Source organism: Cavia porcellus, unplaced genomic scaffold (assembly GCF_034190915.1).
Source record: "Cavia porcellus strain 051 isolate PalLab524CR breed Dunkin Hartley unplaced genomic scaffold, mCavPor4.1 scaffold_1, whole genome shotgun sequence".
In the NCBI taxonomy this organism is placed as follows: domain Eukaryota; kingdom Metazoa; phylum Chordata; class Mammalia; order Rodentia; family Caviidae; genus Cavia; species Cavia porcellus.
Window position 1 is genome coordinate 218,008,760 of NW_026947484.1, and position 27,557 is coordinate 218,036,316.

The window sequence follows — 27,557 nt, forward strand, 5'->3', positions numbered from 1 at the left end:
CCAAGATTTTCTAAGTGGTCAGATTGTATAGGAATTGCAAGTCTTCACTAGTGGTTTAAATGAAAAGACATTAATGAGTGGAAATCCACTGATGAGACTAAGATGTGGATTTTGAAACATTCTAAGAAGTAAATTAAGAGTCTTACTGTATCTTGAAGGGTTTGAAGAAATACTGATAAATACTATGCATATGGCTGCAAAATCAGATATTTAGCATTTGTTAAAATAATTAAGCCAGAACTGTAAAAGACATACTATCACTCTCAGTCTCAATCTCATATATTTAATCCAACTCCCAGATTTGTTTATTAATACAGACTTCGTATACTTCACTAATTAAGTTTATGATGTAATTGAAGAGCCAATATGGCACCACAAATTGTGCAAGGAAAATTAGAAAAATTCAGTTGGAGACTGGACTTATAAATCAAGTCTTCACAGTGGTGTTCAGTTAGATTTTAAAGGGTGAGCACCTCTTGAAAATGGGCAGGAATTCCAGAAAAACTTGTGTGAAGGCTTAATCACAGCAAACACGTATGTGAAACATAGTCCAAAATTCATTAGAGGATGATTTATAATGCAAAGAGTGATCAGAGATGTAACTGAGTAGAATACCAATGAAAATAAAATTTTACCTTGTAATCAGAGTGGAGTCAGAAATGGTCTTAGCAAAATAATAAATATGGATGCTTGCTTCACTGATGATGGGATAGATTTATAAGTCAGGATTGCAACCCAAATGAAAAATGGACCTATGCAGAAAGAGACCCATATTCAAATATATGTCAGAAATTCTCTCCAAGGAAAAGTCATAAGAACATTATTGAAAAAAATCCTAGCTTCAAGATACATTACAGATGATGTTACAAAATTGTGAGGACTTAAATGCAAATGGAGAAAGAAGAAATGTCCCTGAATATTTCAGCTTTAGAGACAGAGAAAGAACCACACCATTTATGAAAAAAGAAAACTATACAAGGAGGAGTGGTGTGAGTAGGAAGAGCTACAGAATTTGGAACATGTTTTATTTGAGCTCACTGTATTATATCCAAGAGAAAAGATCAGATCAAGTAAGAAATAGAAAGAGGACAAAGGAACAGTGTCATAAAGAGTCAGAAATTTGAAAATTAGTAAGTTATGCATTGTAGTTATGGTCTAATAAATTTGTAAGATAACACAAGAAAGATAAAGATCTAGAAGAGAAACCACAATACATGGTGTCTGTAGCTGAGAACTAATTCTCCTTCAAGCAAAATGCTAAAGTTAAAAGTGCCAACCTATAAGTTTTAGAAGAAAGAGAAAAGAAAACTGTATAGACCTTTAATTTGTCAAATAATTATGTTGTTAGATAATGAGACAGACTTTGCCACATTTAAGAAAAAATATTTATCTAAGAATCTAATTGAAGTAAAATGGCAATTATTACTGAAGGTTAAGTGTAACCTTAATGTAAGCATTCAAAAAATGCAAGAATTAAGAAAACTTTCTATTGAAAATTTAGTTTAAGGTAATTCATAAAATATATTCAAATGTAAATGATTATTAAGCCTTAATATCTATTATATTTTAATTTGTTGATAGGATTATAACACTGATGCTTCCATAACATTTCCTAGTTAGCATATCATGTACAGCACACTTTCATAACATTTAAGTCCAGGAATTTTAATTGTTTTTAAATGATGGGCCAAAACTTTTAAAAATTTAAAAAGTTAAATGTTTGTAAATGATTATTGCTTACATTTCTAGACAACAGATTTTTTTGCTCAAATTTATGTATCATTTCCCTAAGGTTTCAAAGTGTTTTATTTCGTTTTTATTTTTACTCATTTGTATTTTTCTATTGGTTTCCTACAGGGTAATCTTTATCAAACCTCATGGTACTGGAGGAATGAATCATTTGATTATCCAGTCACTGTGAAAACAAAATTGATTTTTACCTATCGATGTACCTGTTTACTTTCTAAACTATAGATTATTTAAATTTCTGCTTCTACGATTGTAGATTACACATACTTTTTCCTATGTCTCAGTGAGTACAAAAAGGAGCACAGAAAATTAAATTTAAAAACTGTAATAGTATGGGTTTGGAAATTTGGTTTTTTCTTTTTGTTTTGTTTTGTTTTGTTTTTGTATTTTTGACATGAAGAATGAGTCTTTGTGTTTTCTTTGGCCTCATATATCTCAAAATTGGAGAAAAAAGTCCTTACAAATGTCTACTCTCTCTAGCCAAAGGTTCAAAAAAGAGACTGACTAGCAAGACAAAAAAAAATTTTAGACATAATTGATTCCTCCAATTGAAGACCATACAATATGTGACAACTAAAATTATGAAATTCAAAATCTCAGGAAATATGTATAAAATGTAAAAAGTCACAAATGGAAAATATAGACATAAATATATAATGAACAAATAAATAGTTTAATGTAACATCTGAAAAGCAGAGGAAAGAATCCATGAGCTGGAAGATAGAAATATAAAAATTATCAAGTATGACAGAGACAAGACAGTCTTAAAAAACCATATCTTCGGAGTCACCTGGGATCATAGTGCAACCTTTAGTCATTAAAGACTCAAAGAAGAGAAAAGAAGTTGAACAATAAGACTGAAAAGTACAAATTTGGTAAAAGGCAAAAACCTAAGATTCAAGAAGATGAATAACTCCCAGTTAGGATACACAAAGCAAACCTCCAGTGTTTGAGTATGGCATCAGAGTTAATCTTCTGAAAACTAAGAGGAAAAAGTAAAAAAAGCAGTGACAGAAAAATGTCATATTACTTATAAAGTAAAACCAGTTTGAGTGACAGTAGATTTTTTCCATCAGAAGACATGCAGGCAAGGAAAAATGGCAGAATGTTTTTCATGTGATATAGGAAATAAATTCTCAAGCCAATGCCTTTTACCCTGTGAAAATATTCCAGAAATGAAGAGGGAATTAGGAAATCTCAAGTAAGACTAGGGCAGATTTGTTAACAGATGTCTCTGAAAGAATAGCTAAATGATATTCTCTAAAAAGGAAGGAAAGATAAAATAGAGAACTTCCTAATATCAGGAAAGAAAGAAGAACATAGCAAGCAAAACTATTGATAAAATGCTGATACCAGTAGACAGTTATCTCTATAAAATACAATTTGGATCATACCAAGAGCAACATAAATATGAAGAGATTCATTCAAGAACATTAACAATAAACCAAAATGGAATTCTTTGAAAGTTTAACAAATACAAAAGAAATAAAACACTAAAATGGCAAAGTTCAAATGTTCTTTAATGAAGTACTCTAAATATCCCACTTAAAATCCAAAGACTGATTTAAAAGACATGATCATGTCTACAAGAAACTTGTTTCAAATATATCCTTGCTTCCATTGAAAATAAAGAACAAAATCTGTATATCACACAAACCCTAATCAAAAGAAAGCAACTGCAACTCTATTTCAAAGAAGATTTTGAAGCGAAATAACTATCAGGTACAGAGAATATCATTCTGTATTGATAAAAGGATCAATTAGTCAAGAAAACATTGCATTTCTAGAAGTACAAACCTGTAACAACAGAGCAATACATGTGAAGGAAAGACTGTTTGGCTACTGTAATATGCTTTGATGCTTTCCCAAAAGCTGGTGGTTCAACTAACCACAAAAGCATCAAAGAGATGGAAAACAGAACAATATCTAAGCAGTAAGGTCATTCTCTAGAAAAATATAAATGAAAATAACTCATCTAAAATGGAAAAAGTAATTTGCATAGCCCAGTAAGTACTAATAAAATTTAATAATAATCTTAAAATTTTCCCCACAAGGACATCTCCAGTCAAAGATGATTTTAAGAGAGTTCTAGCAATGTTTAAAGAAAATTTAACCCACTCTCTATACATTCTCTGCATAAATGGTGGCATAGACCTTTCCAGTTAATTTTATGAAACTAATTTACTTTAGATCTTACATATTCTGTGGAAATTCAAATTAACTTCTGTAAAAACTAACTCCAAATAAATTAAATGTAAGACACACAATCATTTTTTAGGAAAAAAATAAGAACAATCCTCACCTAGATCTAAGGAAAGGATTCTTAGCCTTGACACCAAAACATGACTCATGGAAGGTAAAATTCCATGACTCCTAGGAAATAAAATGGATGAATGGGTTGTTATCCAAATTAAAAAGCATTGCTCAGTGAAAGACTGAAATAGAAAACATTGGTTAATTGTATATCTTACAGAGGGCTAATGTCTTACAACTCTAAAAATAAATAGTTTTATAAAATAAAATTAGAATGTGGCCAAAATACATAGATGTTTCATCAAAGAGGATATGACAAATGAATTATAAAAAATAGTCAAATTTTAGCTAGTAGAAAAATGTGAATTAAAACCACAAAAAATTATATATCTATACTAATACCTATGGCCAAATGGTTACAAAGATATAGCTAAACATGTTCACTCATGTATTACTGGTGGTAATGTAAGCCTTATAGTCACTTTGAAAGTTAGTTCAGAAATTACTTGAAGTACTAAACATGTTGTGCCATATGCCCCAGCAGTTGTGCTCTTGGTGTTTCAGAGAAATAGAAAGTTCATGTTCACACAAAAATCTGTTCACAAATGTCCACAACAATTTAATCTGTAATAGCTAAATACTAGGAAAAAGTTCAGGTACCTCTCAGTAGACAAATAGTTAAAGATGCTGTGATACAGCCAAATCACAGACTATTACCACAATAATGTGGATGGACATCAACGTACAACACTGAATGAAAAAATCCAGTTCCCCAAAATCGCACACAGTACTTTTCCATCTATATGGAAAAAAACACTGTAGAAATTGAGACTGCACTAGTTCTTGCCAAGAATTGAGGTGGATGTGGGAGCGAGGTAGGAGGTGACTGAGATTATAAAATGGTACAAGAAGGATCCTTGCAATTATGGAAGTGCTCTGTATCTTGACTGTGTTCATGTCAAAGTCCTGGCCATGGTATTGAAATACGCTTTTTCAAGAAACTACCTTATAGGGAACTAGATTTCTCTCTATATATATATTTTTTACAATGGCATGTTAATCTGTATCTCAACATGAAGTTTAGCTTTCAAAATTAATGTAGCAAAAATCTAAGTATAAAAGCATAATGAGTTAAATGACCCAAAAACTCTTTAAGAAACAGAAATCTATTTCTGTGTTAAATGATATTTGACTTGTCTTTTCCCTGCTACCAAAACACTAAATCTTAGAGCTTTTCCCCCATTCTCTCCTCTTTTAAGATCTGTTACTCCTGTAGATAGATCCAACCCTTGTCATAAAATTGATGGATATTTATTTTAGTAATTATAATAATTATTACTATAATTATAATAATTAACATTTTATTCATGTTTATAACATTTCTAAGGTTAGAGAAAATTTTGTAACTGTGTTGACCATTTTAACCTAAGCATATGTGATTCTAGCAATCAAAAAATGTTCTACTTTTTTAATATATTGTCCTATTGTCCTAGCAGACAACATAGTCAAATATTTTTGTGATCACTTGATTAAATATTATATAATGCTGTCAACAAGTTTCCCTCCCCTACTCTTTATCCTCTTTCCCTTGTGATAAGCACCAAGAAAGACTATTAATATGAAACTCTTCAAGTCTAGTCCTGGGACCTGTTAAACTCACACTATTTTAATCTGCTTTTAATTTCCAAAATTGAATTTAAAACTCAGAACAGTAAAACTTTCAGTTTCTGAATACATAGGGTAGCCTGTGATTACCACAAATTGGCTCTGTACTCACTGGGAGACAGTTTGTGTTTTGCACACCTAGCAAACAAAAGCACTAGTTGTTCTTTATTTGAACTACATTTGAAGGATATTTGCATGTAAGGAGCGCCCTTGCAATACATGGACAGGATCTCTCTCTGGCGCACAAGAGTAGCAATATGCACGCTGTTACCATCAGAAAGATGAGATCTTCCAGGGTAAAAGACTGCCATACCTGATTCCTGTTAAACAGAGTCACGTTCCCTAGACTCAAGTTTCTTTGCTGTAATGCAGTTCTCTATAATGTGAAGGTAACTTTCTAGAGTCCATTATCATATCTCTGTGTGACGTAAGGCCCACAGCTGATGCAGTCATGCTGATGTCCGTGCTTCTCACTGTGCCATGAGTACTAGTATCCTGTCTCAGAGCCAGGAGTCTACAATCTTCTAGAATTCATGAAACTGTAGAAGACAAAGTTATTATTTAAAAGGGATAGCAAAATCCTAAATATTCACGATCTTGACGAAGCTATCCTCATCTGTTCATATGCTTCATTCATCATGCATCCTGATTTACCATACACTACAGTAAAGGGAAGGAGAGGGGAAACTGACTCATAAAGATGGGAATTCAGGTGGTTCTCTTGATATTGCAGCACTGATTAAGCAATGTTTGATTCATCGCCAGGTTAGATTTATCATCTAAAATTGTAAAAAGATGGAGAAAATGTTTGTAAGGTGCTTACAAATTGCCCAGGTGATTAATATGAAAGCAGTGGCTCACTGTTTATCTGTTTATTTTAGGGCTGTTCCTAGCTAGTATAATAATGAAATCTGGACCAGGGTGGAAATCACCACTTTCCAAAGAGATTAGCGAACTGAAATTCAACATTAGTATGTTTTCTTCTCTTGTGTGAGATATTTGGAATGCTTCATGATAGTTAAGCCTAATTCAAGTAGAATACCTTATCCTTTTTAACTATTATATTAAGCTAATTCACTTGCAGCCTCTAAGAAAAAAATATAATCTCCAGTATTCTCATTGCTAAATCTCTGAAGAGTCTTAAGTCCAAAAAGAGAGATGATCCTAAGAATAGTCACATTTTTTCTTAGAAAGAGGCACACTTATTTTCTTATAGTTTTAAAGAGGATTGTAGAGCTATTGAAGTTGTGAGTGACAGACAAACATAAACCTCCCTAAAATTATCAAAAATAACCTTTTTGTCTATAATAAACACTGAAACATAGTGTCCATCTTTGTCTGGCCTTCTGTGGAATTTTTTCAAGGGTATGCCCTCTCAAAATCATCAGATACCAGATCAACCACTACTTTATATTAACTTCAAAACTCAGGTCCATCCGTGTAAACAGTTTTCTGTACAAACTTTATGAAATGTGAGAATGCAATTTGGATTGAAAAACTTCATAATAATATTGACTTAATTGTTAATCTGTAGAGTTTATTTATTGGGGGTCAGGCTGTGGCAATGTCATTTGAAGTGCTATAGCTTTGTAGACTTCTGCTTTACATAGTGTATAATGGTTTTATTTATACTACATAAATGATATGGACCTGACTAAATTTACTTAAGTCCAAAATATATTTTTTCTTCTCATATATGACTCTAAATAAATTGATATTTATGTTTTATATTCCATATAAATCAAACTTATATGAATGAGTCAAAAACATTCATGGAAACAAATGGCTGCTTGAATTCATATAAGGCTAGGAGAGTATTTACTGTGATCTAGAAATAGTTGTGTATTAAAAGCTCATTCTTTTCCACAGTTTGCCTTTAGGTAAACTTGTCTTTAGTGGAGTTAGTTCATTCATTATTAAAATTTAAGTGAAATGCATATTAAATTAATTTGTTATCAAAACATGTGTTTATTGCATAGCTGTCATACAAACATCAGGATAGATATATCAAAGTTTTAACTCAGTATGAATTCTATACATAGAGACCTTAAAAATCTCACAAGATAGAAAAATATACTACAAAGCAGTATCATATTTTTAAAAGTTGTAAATTCAAGATTTAAAGCCAAAATTAAGAGGAAGATGAAATAGCTATAGTCTGAACAGATTGAAAACTTGATAAAAATCATGGTTTTGGTGCTTAAGCTGACAGAGTACACTACAGCTTGGAGAAAGGATAATGCTCAAAAGTTAATTGTCCATTGTAAAAATAAGGACAGGTGTAATAATCATGCTTGTTGCTTTATTTTCTCACATGTCCCAAGTACATCTGTGGGCTCTGAACATCTGCAAATTTCTTGCTCAATTTCAAATAGCCATCTGTCCACTCACTTCACTTGTAGACAGTGAGTCTGGGCCAAAATAAGCTGTTGCGTAGATTGTCTCTGTCAACTAACACTCTCATCATTCTCTCAGAGGAGCTCCGAATTGTAATCCCTTCTGCTTAGATTCTCCAATCTGTTTTTCGTCAGTAGAGACAAAAGGAAATTGTTGAAATATGTTCAAGGTCAGATAAAAGATACTCAGTTAGCAAACACTTTAAATAAAAGCTTCTTTCTTTTTAATTATTATTATTATTATTATTAAGTTTATTGGTACAATTTAGATATACATAATGATCATATTCATCACAGGGAATTTGTACCTCCATATGATATATCTTGATTGTTCTTTTTTTTCCCCAACCTCTTCCCCTCCCTTCAACCCTTCTTACCCTCCTTATTTACAAACCTTTGTTTCCATTTTATCCTTCTTCTGTTTTTCTTTTTCTTTCCTTTTCCCTGCCCCACCCTAGTTCCCCTTTCCTCTTATACAATTTCTTAAACATTTTACTGTATCTCTTGTGCAATTTGGTTATTTACCTTTTCAATTTCTTACACCAGTGAGGTAATATAATATTTATACAACATGGTCTCAAGGTCCATCCATTTAGCAAAACATAGCTCAAGTTTATCCTTTTTTGTTATAGAGTAGTGCTCCACAATATTAAATTATTTTTTAAATCCAACTTTTGATTTATGGGAATTTGGGGTTGTTTCCAAGATTAGATATTATGAACTATGCTACTACAAGTATAAATGTGCATATACTGCAGTGTTATGATGCTTGTAATTCCTTTGGGAAAATATCAAGAAAAGTGACCCTCTAGTCCTAATTTTTGTGGAATCTCCACACTGATTTCCACAGAAGTTGCAGCAATCTTCACTCCCACCAATGGTAGAGAAGGGTTTCATTTTCTCCACAGCTTCTCCAGCATTTGTCATTGGTTGGTTTCTTGACAATAAGCCAAATCAAATAAGCATTAACACAATTATAATGGGGGACTTTAATACCACTCTGTCATAAATAGACATATCAACTGAACAAAAAAATCAGCAAAGAAATGCCAGAACTAAAACACATCTGTAGAAGACAACTACAGAGTTTTTTACTCCACAACATCAGAACGCACATTCAAATCATGTAGAACATTCTACCAAGTAGATCACACATGGAATTAAAATTATCTTATGTATATTATCTGACCATAGTGCAATGAAATTAGAAATCATTATCTAAAGAAACCACAAAAGCTCCATAAACATCTGGAGGTTAAATAACACCCTCTTAAATGACCAATGGATCACGTAAGAAATTAAACATTATCTACAATTAAACAATAAAGCTGATACAATGTACTAAATCTTATAGGATGCAATGAAATCAGTCTTAAGAGAAAAACGTATAGCACTGAATTCTCTCATCAGAAAAAAAAAAGCTCAAATTAACAACCTAATGTTGAACTGCAAACTTCTAGAAAAAGAACAACTCACGCAGAAAGCTAGTATGCTGGAGGAAATAGTAAAAATTGGAAAAGAAATTAATGCAATTGAAACTAATTGATAAACTCCTAGTCAGCCTTATCAAAATTAAGAAAGACAAGACTGGCATTCTTTCTTTCTGTTTCAGTGATTGTCCAACTTCACCTGAGTAGCAGCTCCACTGAGAGTCATAGAAAATGTCTCTCTTATAGGTTTGGGAACTGGGGAGCTCAAATTACCCAGTACAGAAAACTCCTGCTGTTTATGAGACAGATTTTTTTGACTCATGATTTATCTTAAGGGTAAATAGGGAAGTAGATAACAAAAAGAGATAAGTATGTCAGTTTTCTTTTGGAAAAGGCACTTGCTTTTTGTACATTAGTAGATAGATCACTTTACACTTTTCATTCTTATATGTTCCTTTGTAAGTGGAAATAAAATTTGTGGATAGAATTTAGTAGCAAATATATAACCATTTGAAAAACTTTAAAATGTTAAAGATATGTTTAAAGTTTCTAAACTCGTGATTCAACACTATTTAAACATCTAATGTATGGCAGAGACAGAAACTGTCTTAGCCTGTAAAGTCTGAAGATGAGGAAGACATGGATTTTGCATTGAGGTTCTTAGACCTATGGTCTAAGACCTAGATAGTCTGATACAAATTATGAAAAAAAAACTGTATAAATAAATTTCTGCCATGATCACAGTGAACTTACTTTGATTCACTTCCCATTGAAACTGTTAGAAATTATTTTTCCATTAACTAACTCTGGAAATTCTCATAAAAGCAGACAGCAAATCAATAAATATCAATACAAAACAATTTCTGAAAATCTAGTAATAAAGGCAAGTATCTTTAATACATTAACCGAAACGCTTACTCTCTTTATCTTCCCAGACAAGCAAGGTACGGCCATGTCTACTCCAGACAGGTAGAGACGAGAATTCATGGTTTCTTTTCCTCCCACTCTCCAGATGAAGGTTTTTCTACCTTCGGAGAATTTGGACTTCAGTGTTTCTCATCCTACCCTCAAGTGTTTGTTAACAAGAGAAGTCATGGGCAAATATAGCAGAAGTAACAATCCCTACTGGTAGATGAAGAATTCCAAGTCCCTGCTCTTGAGCTGGTGATTAATCTGCACCAAAAGTGACAAGCTGAATGACCTAAGGGGTGAAACATCCACCCTTCATTAAGTTCTCAGTTGCTAGAACAACATTATCAGTCTGAGAGAATCCTGCTATTATTTTTCCCACTCTCCACTCCAGAACCTTAGCTCAGCGATTTCCCCTGAGAAGAGAAGCAGATCATAAAACATGTGGTCCTCAAATCTTTCCAAAGGAAGACACTTCATTTCCAATTGAGGACAAGGCAGTTTGAGACTAAGGGTATTGTCAAGATCTGTGGAGCTTGCTGTGAAAGGATTAGAAGTGGCTTCATGGTCTAATAAAGATACAGTCTCCACTGTAGGTCAGGATGATTTCAGGAGAGAAATGAAGAATAAGAGCACTAGGTGAATGCTCCTCGGATCAGAGCAAGTTAACAAAAACAAAATGTGGGGCTGAGGATTTAGCTCAGCGGCATAAGCACCTACCTTGCAAGCGCGAGGTCATGAGTTCGATCCCTGGTACTGGTTAAAAAAAAAAAAAAATGTGTAAGATAGTGAATGCAATTCTGAAGCAGAAAAATACTATAGTTGAGATTAAAAGATTGTTAGAGGAGTACAATGTTAGATTTGAACTAAATTAAGAAAAAATGATTGTACTTATAAATAGACTGGTATAAACAAATGAGGAAAAAGAATGAAAAAACTGGGGATAACCTTGGAAAAAATGTTGAATAACGTTAAGTGTATCAACATCCTCATTATAGAAATACGAGAAAGAAAGGAGACATGAAAGAGGGTAATTGAGGACAAAATGAATGAAACTTCTGAAATTCATTGACAAGCAATAACCTAAGTGAATTCCAGGTCAAAGAGACCCACAAACACATGCATCACAAAAACCTTCTGAAAATAGAACATGAGGGAACCCCTGAAAACGGTAAGAGAAGATGTATCACTTACAAGGCAGTATCAGTAAGGCTAACTGTTGGTTTCTCAGTCAAAACTAAAAGCTACATGGCAGTGAGGTAACACATGCAAAGTTTTCAAAATAGAACACTGTTACCCAAGAATCTTATAACCAATAAATACATATTCTAACAAATGGAGAACATAATTTCCAGATAAGAAAACCTGGGAAAGATTGTTTCTAGCAGACTCACCTAAGAATACTAAAAGAAATTTTTCAGGCAAATGACACCAGAGAATATTGTAAAACCACATAAACAAAGAATGCTAGTAAAACTGTAAAACACTATAAATGTGGGGAGTGGCTGAAGCTAGTAATGTATCACATCTGTGGAGCATCCTACACCAGCATCATGAGCAAGCTGTTTCAGCTCAGACAACATGGAGAGCCTGAAGCAACACAAGTAAACAGATTGCTAGGCAGAGGAGTGTCACATGACATCAGCCTCCTGAATGTATAAATAAATGTGTTGTGGTCCTTAAGCAGTTCCTTTCTCCCATCCGGAGAGAGGACTCCACTCGACCTCAGCTTTCTGCTTAATGACTCTTCTTTATTTTTTTATTCTCTACCATCTTTCATTCCAAAACTTTTGAGACTGGTACTGGACACAATTAGTAAGCTGCACAATCACTGTAGTTGTATATTTTCCCTTTATTTTGTTAAATGACGTTAAAAGCAATTTTATACAATTTTGTATACTGCATATATGTGTATAGTACTATTTATCCTATAACAAATGAAAATGTAATAAGTATAGTTATAATATATTTGCAAATAACAGTGTAAAGAAAGTAACTGGAACAAATTTGTAATGGACTAAGAAAACAGGGAGGATAAAATAATTTTTTAAATACATTTTTGGATTTGTAACATTAACAATATGTTTTACAATAATAATTTAAAAATGAGAAAAATAATTAAAGTTACATATCACCAGAATTGTTATTTTCAAATGAGTTTAATTTTCATATATTAAGATGTATAAGTACATTCTGGAGGGAATCACTAAAAATAACTCAAAATTAATTAAAGGAATTGACCTGCTACAGTAGAACATATTCACTTGATAGGAAAAGAAAGAAAAGAAGAGGAATAAAGGAACAAAAACATATAAGAGACATGTAGAAAATGAAAGTAAAATGAATGTTTTTAATTTGAATATATCAATAATAACACTAGATTTAGCTGGACATAATGGCTTGGACTTAAGTGCTCCCCAAAAGGTCCATGTGCTATCAGCTTGGTCAACAGCCTGTGGCACTGATGGAAGATAGTGTAACCTTTAAGAGGAAGGTCGTACTTGAAGGCACCCGGGCCCCAGAAATGCCACCTCGAACTCTAGCGAGTTATTGTTTTGTTTTGGAAGGATTGAGATATGAGTTTTGCTACACTGCCAAGCTCTCTGCCATGAGGTTTTGCTTCCCCACAGGCCGCAATAGAATGAATCCACAATAAAGGAAAACTATAGCTCAGTGCTTGTTATGAATATGAACACAAAACTTTTCAAATGAAAAAACCACTAGCAAACTAAATACAACAACATATAAAAAGACCAAATGTCCAAAAATCAATCACTATATTATATCCATAGAATAAAAATAAGAAGTTATGTGACCACCTTAACAAATATTAAAACAGCATTAGAAAACAATTTCAACACCTTATTATGATTTTTGTTTCTCAATGTGATAAATGTCCTCTAAGAAAACGCCATTGGCTGGCATCATACTTAATGGTAAATGACTTGAAGCTGTCACCTCTAAAATCAGGGTGAAAAACACTAGAAAATATGTTTTTGTTATTTTTATTCAGCACTGTACTGGAGGTTCTAGATACAATAACTGGCAAGAAAAAAAATAACGAAAGGAATCAAGATTGAAACAGAAGTAACTATCACTTTTTGGAAATGACATCATATTGAGAAAATCTGTTACAATTTATTATTACTAATTAACTCTTCAAATTGGCATAATACAATGCATAAAATAATTTATATTTTATGTATCTGTAAAGAGCAATCTGAAAATAAAATTAAGAGGACACTTCCACTCATAATTACATGACTCGTGACTCTTCAGAACAAAGGGTCAGCGTGTAGCTTAGCAGTTCAGTGCCTTCCTGGCAAGTGTGAGGCCTCGAGTTCAATTCCTGGTGGAAAAAAAATGAATGAGATTCTTAGGAATACATTTAACAAAAAAAGAAAAACTTATATTATGAAAACTATCCACGAAATTTAAAATTTTTAAATAAAAGAGAAAACAATGTTCATAGTTTAAAAGTTTAACTTTGATGAAATAAAAGTACTCCTTAAACTGAGCTACATATTCAATGTTCTCTCTATTGGAATCTCAGTTTTATTTTTTCTAGGAATTCATAATATGGTTCTGAAATCCTATTGAATTTTCTATAAAGCCACACTAATCAGAACCCAGACAGATAGTGGGAATGTGAGGAAGAGGAAAATCATAAGAGACTAGAGGGGAAAAATGGAAACAAAGCTTTTGTACATAAGGAGAGGAAGAAGGGTTGAAGGGAGCTGTGGGGGACGGGAAAAAAGAAGAACCTAGATACACTACGAACAGGTACAAGTTCGCTATGAAGCTTGTGATCATTATGTATATCAGATATGTATCAATGAAATAATTTTTTTAAAAATTGCTAATTTTTGTTCTTCAAAGGACACCTCCAAGAGAGTAAAAGAAAAGAAAAATGGGAAAATATTGTAAATTACATACCTTATAAAGTTCCTGTGTCTATATGATGAATACAACCAGGAAAAATGCAAATAATCTAGAAAAGGACAAAGAACACTGAAGAATATTTCTCCAAGAAAAAAATTAAAATACCAAGTAAGACATAAAAATTTCCCAATATCATTATTTAAAGGCAAATGGAAATCAAAACTACAATGAGAAACCATTTCGGATGCCCTCAGATCTCTAGGATCAAAAAGTTAAATACTATAAATTGTTAGTGACTATATAGAGAAGCACCCATGTCCTGCTGATTAGAATGTAAAATTATGAAATTTCTTTGGATCACAACATAAGAGACGGCTACACCACTCAAATTATGACAAATTGAGTTATCATATAAGCCAGCAATTCTACAACTAGATATATACTTTAGGGTAAAGGAAACAAATGCCAAAAAAAAACCTTATACATTAATATCTATAGCATCATTATTAAAGTAACTAAAAGGTTAAAAATACTCAAAAAGCCCACTGACAGACAAATGAATAACACACAAAGAAATGTACATTACACAAAGGAATATTATTTACCCCATAAAAGTACTGAGTCATGCTACAGATGTATAACTTTGAAAGCATCATACTAGGAAACTACTCAAAAGCCTACATTTTATTCACATGACAGTATTAAAATATCAATATGAATAGAATGTTGAACAGTGGTGGCTTAGAGATGAAGAGAAAATGTTCTAAAAATTACCATGGTGATAGTGGTACACACCTATGAGTACACAGAAAATTTTGAATTATACAGTTTAACTTGGAATTGTGTGGTACATGAATATATCTTAAAAGTTTTTTTTAAAGTTTGGATCTTATGCTAAGGAACACTATTTGAGACAAAATTTAATTATTTTACCTAAGATAGAGACAAAGTCAAATGGGTCAAAAATCTTAGGAGATTTTTAAGATAGTTTTTCAAGCACGGATGGGAGCCTTATTTAATCTATTTTCCTCATTCTTAGTTTTTACATATAATTTATTCCAACAGCCAACCTTTGAACCCTGATGACATATCACCTTTATTATAGAGTCAGTCACTTAACATATAATATTGGTATAAATCACCTTTAAAAGGAAAAAATGCATAGATATCTTACAAAAATTTCTACTTATCCATTAATTATGATTGTGCTTAAACTTGAAAGAAAGTGAACCTTTTATTACTCACTTACTTACAAATCCTTAGAAAACTTTGTGTGTCTTATCAAATCCTTCTTAAAAGATCCCTCATACTCATAAAGAAAGAAAAACTTAAGCCAACAAACATTAAATATCTATAATCCTTTTAAAAATTACAATCTTTCCTGCCTCTTTCTTATTAACAATTTGTGTCAGAATCCATTCTTAGGTGTTAACATTATGTAGCACATTGCCTTGGGAAAGCCAAAAGTTAATCTGTCCAGCTAAATCATGACGGTGTCTGTATTTTTAGATGTAATTTTTCTGTCCCCTTTAAGAGGCTTTGTTCAGGTGGACATTAGGATATTTGAGACTGATGTACCTTATACAACAAGAGGAGCTACCCAGATCATGGTCATTAGTTTTTAAAACTGGAGACCATTTATTTCTCATTTAGTCATTCATTTAATTCAGCAAATTTATGTTAAGATTTGCTTACTATAGGACAGACGCTAGTGATATGAAAACAAAGCAAAACCCTTTTCCTCCTGGAGTTCACAGTTTAATGGCCAAAGGCAGAGAGACCACAAGGCTATATGGTTGGAATATCCGGTAATAAGGTTGTAAAGACAGAAAAGCAAGTGACACTGTACTGAACTATAAAATGCTGGGGCTGCTTTTCTTCTGACAAAGCTGGAGTACACGTATGTGTGCACAGGGGACCTGCAGAATACTGCCCTGACAGACTCAGCCTTTGCAAAGTGTACCTCTTGGGAAATAAATACCCAGATCACTGCACTCTGTTGTTCCCCTCTGACTTAGGCAAATAGATTGATTTCAGTATATTAACCCTGACTTGCACATTATAAGACTCACAGGAAACCATCTGATCATTTACTTTGAAAACATGATAGAATCTTTACATTTCTTATGAGGAGATTTTTACTCTATTGGAACCCATTTCTTCCAAAGCATGCAAGGAACAGAACAAAAACAAGTCTCCTGAGCATTCCCTTTCCCTGTGAGTTCCATACGTCTGCCTGAGGTAAGGCAGGAAAGTGATCCACTTCCACAGCAAACTTTACCAGGAACACACTGATTGGATTTGATAAACCCAAGATGGGAAACACAATTTAAAACATACAAGCATCCACACATTGGATATCGCTGACTTCAGAGCAGAATTCCAAAGACATTTGAAGTGAAGCCAGTCAAAGTACATGTCTGCGAATTCTCCTCTGGACAGAAAGCAGACTCTCCGATTCTGTTATATTTAGCAGTGGAGTCACTGTGGGTCCTTACGTATCAACCACATTGTATATTAAGTAAACGCCTTGCCTTGATCTCTTACAATGGATGAGTATATATTACCAAGAGCATTTTGTAGGATAAATCTACGCTAAAAAGATCAAGTGTTTTCTTGATTGAGGAGGAAATAGAAGTCTGACATGATCAGCATTACACAGATAGTAAGTAAAAGAACAAGAACTGAAGTACAGGCTTTTGGGCTTTGAGTTCATAATCTAGAATCAAGTTTTTGTATTAAATGTGATTTTATTTTCTCGCACGTTTAGACACCTAGCTCAGGGTTGCTACAGCTGCTCAATGGCCTGGGAAGAACTGAAACTCTTTCTGTTTACCTGTTTCATTGGTCTTATCTCACAGGGCTTTGTGCCCCTCTGAGTGTCCCTTTTACCTGAAATTTCAAGCTTGAAACTTACTCTGTGGGTAGGAAAGGGGTCAAAGAGGTACAGGGACAAGAGAGGTAAACGCTGAGCTTGGACCCTTTTAACAGATTACTAAAAGCTTTCCCCAAGTCCCACGCAGAGGACCCCTGTTGACACTTGCTTGGCCAGAGCTCTCTACCATTCCTAGACCCAATGGAATAAAAGGAAGACACAATGGAATTAAAGGGTTCTACTTTCTGGGTTTAAACAGTGGGAGAGACAGAGGAAGAGGGGACCGTCAAGGGCTCCCAGGTAACCACTGACCATGACTAGCACTGAGCTATAGTAAGTTGGTTTTGCAAATACTATCTTAATTTTTATTAGATGTGAATTATTATATAGAAGATATCTGATTGGAGGTAGGGAGCGAAGGTTCATAATATGGGGATATTCTGAATAAAAAATGTAATTTCACCCTGTCTCATTCTGAATTGGATGCTCACTCAATGCTCAGATTCTTTCAACTTTCCACTAATATATGTTTCATATTTATTTTCATTTAATGTATGTTTTTGTACTCTTTCTGCTCTCTTCTTTCATATTTTAGTACTAATTTTTAAACAACACAAAACTGTACTGTGATGAACCCCCATGTGCTCTGAGCACCTATGACAATGGTCAGTACTAATCTTGCTGCATCTACTCTCTCCTTTTTTCCCCTGGAATATTTGAAGCAATTCACTTCTTTTCAATTCTCTAGAGCAGATTTTGCCTTGAATACCTACTTTTTTTTTTTTTTTTTTTGCTTTTTCACACAATAGAGTCTAAAAGAATTTTGACATGACTTTTTACAGGAATAAAAACTCACTAGAAAATTCTATTTCTCTCTAGATATTTTGACTTCTTGTTAGAAAAGATTAAAAACAAATTGATAAAAAAAGAGAGATAAATTTTAAAATTGAAAGCCTAAAATTTCAAAAGTGAAATTCTATCTCCCTCCCTAAGGGATTACTTCCTTAGTTTGCAGAGTTGAGTTTATTCTCTCTCTGAAAATTAGGTCACAGTTATGTGCCATTTCAGCCGTCTCTGGCAATTGCCAAATGCAACAGTTAACATCCTACCATTTCCTATCTGTATTCTTTAACTTTATTCTAAATCCAAACTGTATGCTAGTAGCTTAATGGACTGGCACAGTACCACCTGAGACTAGAGAAGCTGTTTAAGCAAGAATCCACCTCTCTGTTATCAGAGATTTTGAGCCCTTCATCATTTTTCTTCCTTTTCCTATAAGACAAATAATCCAGAATGTTAACAGCTATCCTTAATATATTAAAAATATATGTATTCTTCCACATACAATATTATCTTTTTGTTTGGCCACACACTTAGGTATGTATTTATTCACCAAATATGTTTCAGGTTCACCAACACCTTATTATTAAAAGTTTTAGGGATGCAGTCATTGGTAAAAGAACCATAATGCATCTCTGTTTTTATAAAGCTAAATAAACCCACAGCCTAAAATCTTTAAGTGGGAATCAGATAGAAATCAGCCGTGTTGTAAAATCTAAATAGTAGAAATGCCAGTCACAGAGTGCATTTGAAAAATGCATAGTGGTAGGATCACGGGGTAGGAAATGGGCCTGGCTGGAAGGATCTCTATATGTGTATTTTTATCATCTATGTGTTGGATGAAGCGGAGAGCTGCCAGATAGCTTCTTTTCGACAGCTTGGAGTTACTGTTGGGAACAGATCCATGTATGGAAGTGAAAGCCGAAACGCACAGATAAGCTGAGATCCAGCTATGCAAACCATGTTTAGAGACACTTAAAGGACAAGCATTTCAGGTCCTTTCTTCTGGTAAATTTGGAGAAGCCATCACACTGGATCATTTTTCACATCCAGCCCATGCAGACTGAGCAGCTAAGGCTTGACAGAGGTAGGTGCAGGACTTCCATGAGGAAGCTTATCTAAAGGATCATTTGTGAACGCTCCCAAAAAGGTCCTTGATGTCCTATATGGGAAGGCAAGAGGGCAGAGAGAGAGAGAGAGAGAGAGAGAGAGAGAGAGAGAGAGATGCAGGAAGGAAGGGAGCACTGGAGCTAGTGACTAACAGGCATCTAAAAGCTTTGCCTTCACAAAGCAAGCTTGCTTGGCTACGAAGGAAATATGACAACACAGATTTGCTGCCAAATAACAATCCCTTTGTTCTGGGTCACTTACCGTTCTGAATTTTTGTGGAGACAGGTCTTCTGCAGTACTGCCAGCACCTGTAGGAATGGTTCACAGCTTCCAGCAGTATTCTGGTACTTACTAAATATTTTTGGGTGGGGTAGGTGGAATTTGCTTTTTTTTTTTTTTTCTTCTTGTTCCCCAGAAGCCGGCAAAAACTCACATGTGTGATTAGCTCTTCCTTCGCTGTAGGAAGAGTTGCTTGTAAACGGCATTATTTTTTTGGCAGCTGAAGTCATTTTTGCAGTGTTTCTCAGAGGCTCAGAAGTTGATTACATCCTGCTCAAAGATTCTTGGGTTGTTTTCACAAACATGGGGTCTTGCGTAAGTGAAAGTTGCTGAAACCAGCTGTAAGTTCTGAATGTCCTTGGTACTTTTAACATTTCTTTCGTCCTTCCTTTCTTTGTTTCTTTATTTTTTTCTCTTATTGTCTTTCTTCTTAATGACTGAAAACTTAAGAACTTGATGAGGAAATATGTGCAAATATTATTGTTATCATTTTGTCATCAGAGATCATTTAAGAATAATAAGTTGTCCAAAATAATAAAAATCGTATCTCTCAGAAATACAAGGTAAAAGTACAGAGTATGAAAGTATAAAGGCAAGAGAAACAATATCTACTTATATATAATTAATATTTCGCACAATAGTGCTTAAAACAAGCAAGTCATATGAATTGTGCTTTGAAATTATATTCCAAATAATTTCCCAGTTGTTATTGAAGAATTAATGTAGTTCTACTAAAATTTTAAGGCATCTGAGAACTCCTGCCAAACACTCACAAAAGTTCAAGGGGGAAATGATAGGTCATATCTATAAGCTATATGTGTTTTTCCAAGGTTTAATTAAAATAATCCTTATGCAAGATAATAAAAATTAAACTTCAAGATTTATCTTGTGGAGAACAATGTATGTGTAACTCAAGTAAGTTTTGAACCAACTCTTCATTTAGCTTAGTTTGCAACCTTCTAATTGAGCAAAAGGAAAGGGAAAGAGGAAAAAGATGAATATGATTTTCCATCCATGGTGACAAACATGCCATGGGAAATGATTAATAAACAAGTGCAAAGAAAGGATAAAAATAGTTTGTAATAGTAACCAAGGAGATGCTCTCAGGATGAATTAGAGAGCTGGAAAAAAATTAACAGACATAGAGGAAATGACTACTTATGTGGGGTTTCTTCCAAGCTCTGCTTGTTCCATTTCACTGAAAAAAGTGACACAAAACGAAAGTGACATTCAGTTCCAGTAATCCAGTAACATTATCAAAGTAGTTATACTAAAATATGGATTTTTATCAAGTTATTCTTTCACGTATCTGTTTACCTGCACAGTGCATTAGGTTTATAACACATTACTATTTCTCTATTTCTATGAGTTTATTTTATATCATTGAAAAATATTAATATGTCAGATATGAGAAAAAAAGAACAAGAGAGAAATAAACTGTGCATTCTTTTTTTTTAAAATAACACAAACAAGCTACTGTAACTTTAGCTAAAGGGAAACAGGCCTATAGGATGGTTTTAATATACTTAATTAAACAATATATATCAGCTGGCTTCCCTAAAGGGACAGCACAGCAAGAGTCTTTGTAATTTTAATATGCAATAATGTTCATGTAAATGATGCCAATAGTGTTTGTGAACAGATGTGACACATACATGCTACCATCTACTGTTTTTTCATTTGCTCAGTGCCAAATGTATTTCAAGTATACACTCATTGGAGAAATGACTGTTCCTGTTTCTTCTTTATCAACAAATGTAAGGAGCAGAAGATATGTAATAGTAAATGAGTTATTGCTTCTTAATGTACAGTATGTTAATATTTATGAAAGAACCTAATAGTCAGGCCACCTTTCCCTTTTGTTGGTGAGTGCTTAAGCATTAGACAATGCCTATACATGTCAAAAATACAGAGAATGTGTTTTGAGAAGAGAATTAAAGGGCTGACAGGCTCATGTGAGAGCAAAATGGCTGTGGGTTTTTGTTACCCTCAGTGGAGGCATGAAGCAAATTCATGGTGGCTAAGGATAACAGAGAAATTGCAATTCATCCAAACAGCATACAACTCAGCTTAGAAATTTCTGTCTCTCTAATAGGATCAGATTGGACAGTACATGGGCCTGGCCTTTTGTGACACAACACCTAGGAGATACTGCTTTGCAGGGATTTTGACAGGAAACAATCTTTCTGTATTTGGGAGAGTTTATATGAAAGGAAGAGGGATTTATTTTTCCAGAAGCGTGGAAACTTTGTTCCACAGGAAAGGTCATTAAATTGAAAGGAAGAGATATCATTGGTTATTAGAAAGAAAGAAAGAAAGAAAGAAAGAAAGAAAGAAAGAAAGAAAGAAAGAAAGAAAAAAGAAAAGAAAAGAAACAAAACCAAACTGTTGTTCAAATGAAACTGTGAGACACTGAGTGGTCCCAGACAGAGCAAAGATTTCAACAATTTTAAAAAGTATATTAAAGGTTTAACAGGGGAACACAGTGGAGAGGTCCTGGAAGACCAAACTATGTTTCTCCAAGGTCAACGAATGGGAGATAAAATTCCCCCAGATTTCACAATTCTAGATTTCTAATCAGAAGTGATCTGCCCAAGCAGCATCCTTTCCACTGATTTTGCAAATTACATATTTCCAAGCCTCTGACAAGTTCTAGAGTAAACTTACATACCAGAGACTTGTTGAAGGTATTTTTAAGGCATGTAAAGCAACAAAAAGAAACAGATTCACATGACACTTAACCTTGCTGAGTAGAAAGTGCTTCATATTCTGCTCACTTCTGAAATGAGCGCTGTACATTAGAACCACATAGGACAAGTGATGACCAGCAGCACCCTTGAGGACTTAATATAGTTATGGGGCTCAGACTAGAGTATCTCATTTTTTAAAATCAAACTTAAGGAATTATAATATGCAACCAAGAATCAGGTTTTTGTTTCAATAAAAAGTGCAGTAACCACTCTAATATATTTTAGTGGGGTAAATCAAATAACTATTTATTGAAAAATTGTACTTTTTCCCAGAAAGGTAAGTTTTGATTGCTGATGTAAATTTTGCTTGAAATCTTACTTAATATCTAAAAAGAGATTGTTTCTATAAAAAAGATTTGTATGAATATTTGCTATCTCTCATTAGGTAACTCATGTGAGTGCTAGCCACAATCATTAAAAAAGTATAACATATGTGTAGAAAACATTATAAATTTAAACCACAGCTTCTAAATGAAATTTTGTTGTTGTAACAAATTATTGAATAATATCTTGAATGAGTTCATTAATTTTGGATAGTTAAGTTTTGTTCATGGTAGTAATGGTGGTCATGGTGTGTGTGTGTGTATGTGTGTGTGTGTGTGTGTGTGTGTGTGTGTGTGTATACCTTTTATCTTTCTAGCAAGTAATAAGAACTGTGAAGAGATAGTGCATGACTCTATGTAGAAGATATGTTAATTCATCACATATCAGTATGTATGAGTAAAAACATAACATTAGCCAAAAACCGGAAGATATATATGGTCCATGTTGAATTCCTTCCATTCTTGTAGAAACTGTTTACTGAATTGAGAGCCCTAAAACAAATTTTCTGAGACAAATGCTGGTAGACATCAAATAAATACCTCCTTTAGGTTTCAGGTCTGCACAAGTCCTGGGTAGAGCAGGGAGCAGGGTGCTGAATGTGAAGGTTGCTGGAGTCAGAGAGCTTAGGTTTCATTCTGGTTCTTTAATGTGTCCATCACTGTGAATCCTAACTTTAGTAATGCTTTATTTTCTCCTCTGTAAATTAAGTAGTTTCCATAATGAAGGCATTGAGTAGTTCAGTGTAATAAGCAGTAGATGATATCATCTTGATAGGCAATATTAGCATCAAATGAGCTACTCCCAGGAAGACTAATTCATTTCCTAAACACCATATAGGTTGTTTCTAAAATAACCTGGCGCTGATACTGAACATCTGGGACATATTTATTTCACAGCCTTTGATCGATGATGAACACTGAATTTTCTTCCTGCTCCAAGATCTTAACGTGAAAATGCGCCTAATAATATCATCATGTCAGATATATAACACAAATAAACCCCGGCATACATTCAATCATGAATATTAGGAGGTCTACAAAAGACTTTCAAAAACAAAGCTATATTGTAATAGACGAGAAAGGAATTCACTAACAAAAAGTATTAACTTATTTTCTGAATAAAATATTTCTTAGGTAAATGAGAAACAAGAATGCACAGGCTATTCAAAGTAAGGTATTGGATTCCAATGAATAATGATACTATCCAAGAATAGACGTAATTTTAGTCCTTTATCTGGCCATACAAGAGACAAGTGCAATCACATAAGAAAAGATCTCATGGGTCATTATCTGCAAGCTACTGTTGAAGTTAATACAGAGAAACAAAATTTTAATAAACTGTTTCTAAATATTAATTTTATCAGTGATTTACCCATATGTATAAAATATTAAAGTATAGCCTATGAAATAATAAGTATAGTATTTTTTAGTTAAAAAATCTCAGTTCCAGGTATAAACAAATTCATATTCAAATATCATGCTGGATAAGTTACTAAAAACTACCCAGATATGTGTTTGGGTACTATTTTCTAAGAAAATTACTAAGCAAGTAATATGTGTTGTTTTTGTTAATCCTGGAAATTACTGCATGAGACAATCACCCATTGTACAGATGGAGACTGCACACAGAAAGATTATATAATCTACCCAAGGCAACAGAGTACACAGGAAGAAAAAATGTGAGGTCTCAGGTTAGCTGTATGTTACAATATCTGGCAACTGTTTCCTAGTCATTTAAGAATGGAAACAATAACACGAATATGTGTAAATTATTTATTATAGTCCTGGTAAGAAGGAAGAATAAAATCGTGTTATCTATTTTTTCAGATTATTGCTTGTTTAATTTTATGTTTAATGAATAATCATTTGAAGCAGTATTTTCAAATGCCAACTATATCATAAGGGATATGAATCTTTCTTTAAACATTGATGCTTCTAAATTGATGAATTAACATTTCAGTGACAAAGATTAAATTATTATGTGGTGACATATGCTACCCTTATCCTCTCTGCTTACCATAATACTTGTGTTTCAATAAAATTGAAAATTTTAACGCCTGTTTCCACACTCTTTAATGTTAGATAGCAAAAATGATGTGGATAAAGCGGAGAAAATGGGACAAAAACCATTCAAATGACAGTATAGTATTCAGAGACTCGTCTCAAATGCATGTTAAATTACATTTAAATTCCAGTTTATAAAATCTAAACTGAAGAACAAGAAATCCACTTGACATTCAACTTGCATTTTAGATTTTTCTCATGAGCATAAGACCTTTGGGAATTTAACATACAATTTACACCAATATCATGAGTCATACACTTAGGTTTATGAAAATTGCGAAATGCATTTTAACTAAAGGAATGCAATTATAGAGAAATTGGCTACATTTGACAAGAGTTTGCAATGAAAGTTTACCTTTTTCCTCATTTTTATCATGCATATAAAGAGAACAGAGGTCAAGAATACCTTGCAACACTCAATGTTTACTTCACCACACACTCAAAATGACTTACATTATTTCCATGAGGATAGCATTGCTACCTTTAATTAGAATATTATTATACCTTAATTAGATAAGTATCTACTGTGAAACATTGAATAGAGACAGCAAATAATAAAATTAAAAACTTAAAAAGCAGTTCATTCAGGTTCCATATAGTTACAAGTATTAATAACCCTCATTTAAAAATATTGCCAATAGTCAACAACTTTATTAACATCAAACTCATAATAATTTATAAAACTATATCGTACACCTTTTTGAGCAATGAAAAACATTGAAAAATAAGAACGTAGTATGTTTTAAGCCATACACTCAATGTTGCAGTATAAGAAATCATAGTAAAGCAGCATTTATATATTTATGTTCAGTAAATGCATTTCAGAAACAAGGTAAGATCATATTATTTGGAGGAATACAGACTAAAGTTACCAGTAATGAAAATGTGACCTAGAATTTTTACTTTTCATCAATAGTCTTCTTTGAATGCAGCTAAATACTGGATACTTTTTTTATTCTTCAAGGCAACATGCAATAAATACTCATTAAATAGGCTGAGAAGCAGATTTCTAAAAGTACAAGGCTATAACATTCCAAACTACATTTTCCAAAGGATGATGGGTCTGAGAAAGACGTTGTATTTGATGAAATAAAAAAAAATCCATCCTTTGGTCAGAAAATGATCTATGAAATTTTACATGAAAATGAAACATAAAAGGCACAATAACTATTGCTAGGTCTCAGAAATTCTGAAAAAATGTGATCTGAATATGACCTTGTTGTGTTAAATCGTGATTTAATGATGAGACAAAGGATAGATGATTCACTGTCCTCCAATATCACTGCATCCATGGCAGCTTTGGTAATGTCGTAACCGACCCTGACTGAGCCCAGCAGTCACAAAATCTCTCAGTAGCTTGTTGCAGGAAGACACCAGGTTAATACTATAATAAAATGGAGTTGCAGTTCAATCGTGGCAAGATCTTCCACAGGTTAACTTGAATTAGGTTCTTTCTCTCTCTGTCTCTCTCTCTCTCTCTCTCTGTCAGAATTACTTTGACACAGTGTTACACTTTTAGCATGTAGAATAGCTACTTAATGAGTCTACACATGAAAAACGTGGAAGAATGCATAGCTTACAGGATGCTTACGAATCATTTATATCTTTAAAACCAAAATTCCATATCCATGTGTACATGTTCTAAAACAATAGAAAAGTTCTGAATATTATTTTTGCCATTTCTTGGAGGTGATAATCACACACATCAGCTGTTCTCCTTTGACTCAGAGTCAGCCTGTTGTAGGAGAGGTGGTTGTGGGTATGCATGGCTATGCCTTTTTATTATTTTCCAGGAGTGCTTCATATTAGAGCCTTTCAAGATGTCACACTAATATAATTGCATAACTTTCTATCAAGTTCATTGAGTAGCTAGAGCTGCCTTAAGTACCAGGCAAAAGAGTTCTGAAGAACACTGTGTTTAGTGGGATGCAGAACCACATCAGCAGACTGTTGCAAGGCAATTTGTTGAGAACTCTGAGGAACAGTTGATAGAACAAGCCAGTGGAGATGTGGGTAGAGGCAGCAGCATATGGAAAGTCTGGAATACAGAGGAAAACATGACAAATCACAGATGGGGAAATACAAGTATTTCAGCTCTGCAAAAAGTAGTTTCATTGTTTTGTTTTATTCTTTTTTATTGAAGTGTCTGTCATATATCTACAGAAACATGAGACTGGATAGATCAATGAATTTTTCAAACATGAAATTCATCTGTGTCCTCATGTACCCAGCACCTAGAGCGAGATGTAGAGCTACTATTAACACTCGGAAGATGACTTTATTCCCTTTTCAGAACATTTTCCCCTTAAGCATAAAAACTGGACTGGTCTTTGTGGGGGTTTCCTGTTGCTGGAGTTTTTAGACACAAGATAGGAATATGTCTGGAGAAAGGATAATGGGAATATGTCACGTAACTTGTTAGGAACCCTGTTCTCAAGGCAGTGGAAGGGGATTTAGGTTCTAATTAAGAATATGAGCAGGCTTGTGACATTACTCTTAATTTTGCATATGCACTAACATTTTCTGACCCAAACTAGATAATAAGTATTTGATAAATGATTAAGGAATAAATTAATATCTTTCTCATCTAGTAATATATTTATCATTTAAAATCCAGTGAAATTAGTAACTATACCTGTGCTAAACGGATACAGAAAATAATTTGTTAACACTGTATTATTTTGTATTATTACTATAGGATGCAATGAGATAGAACATATATTACATTTAATGCTTGAGTACTTAATAATTATTCAATAAACATTAGTCATTCAACACGCATGTAACTGAATATCTACTATATTCCATATACTCTGGTTTGGTATATAAAATTATGACTAAGGTGTAGTCCTTACCCTGAAAGAATTTATCAGTAAATCTCTAGGAGGAAACTCTTTGAAAGAAAGTAATTGCAGAGATCAGTAATGGCTATAATTCAAAAGACTAGGAGAAAAGGTTGAAGTCAGACCAAAATTCTTTTGCTGTGTAAGATATGTGATATGTTCAAAGGGAAAATAAGCCATATGGAATTT

The 27,557-nt window shown here is 33.4% G+C and overlaps 1 protein-coding gene and 1 long non-coding RNA gene across 14 annotated transcripts in view; one reads left to right on the forward strand and one right to left on the reverse strand.

Annotated features, from left to right (window-relative positions):
* Window positions 1-13,391: 13,391 nt before the first annotated feature.
* Window positions 13,392-19,553, reverse strand: LOC106028354 (uncharacterized). The gene is made up of 3 exons (XR_001201953.3): window positions 19,371-19,553; window positions 14,339-14,393; window positions 13,392-13,751 (listed from the first exon to the last, which is right to left on the reverse strand). It is a non-coding gene; the product is annotated as an uncharacterized LOC106028354 (long non-coding RNA).
* Window positions 18,940-27,557, forward strand: part of Slc8a1 (solute carrier family 8 member A1) — a 370,110-nt gene continuing 361,492 nt past the window's right edge. For 3 of the 13 annotated variants that reach the window (XM_063251983.1, XM_063252361.1, XM_063252720.1), the window contains exon 1: window positions 19,208-19,453. In XM_063251983.1, the coding sequence (XP_063108053.1) occupies window positions 19,317-19,453 (137 nt within the window). In that variant the 5' untranslated portion in view covers window positions 19,208-19,316. Of the gene's footprint in view, window positions 19,087-19,203; window positions 19,454-27,557 lie in introns of those variants that run through there. The other 10 variants (XM_063254738.1, XM_063254289.1, XM_063251486.1 and 7 more) reach the window with 6 other exon arrangements.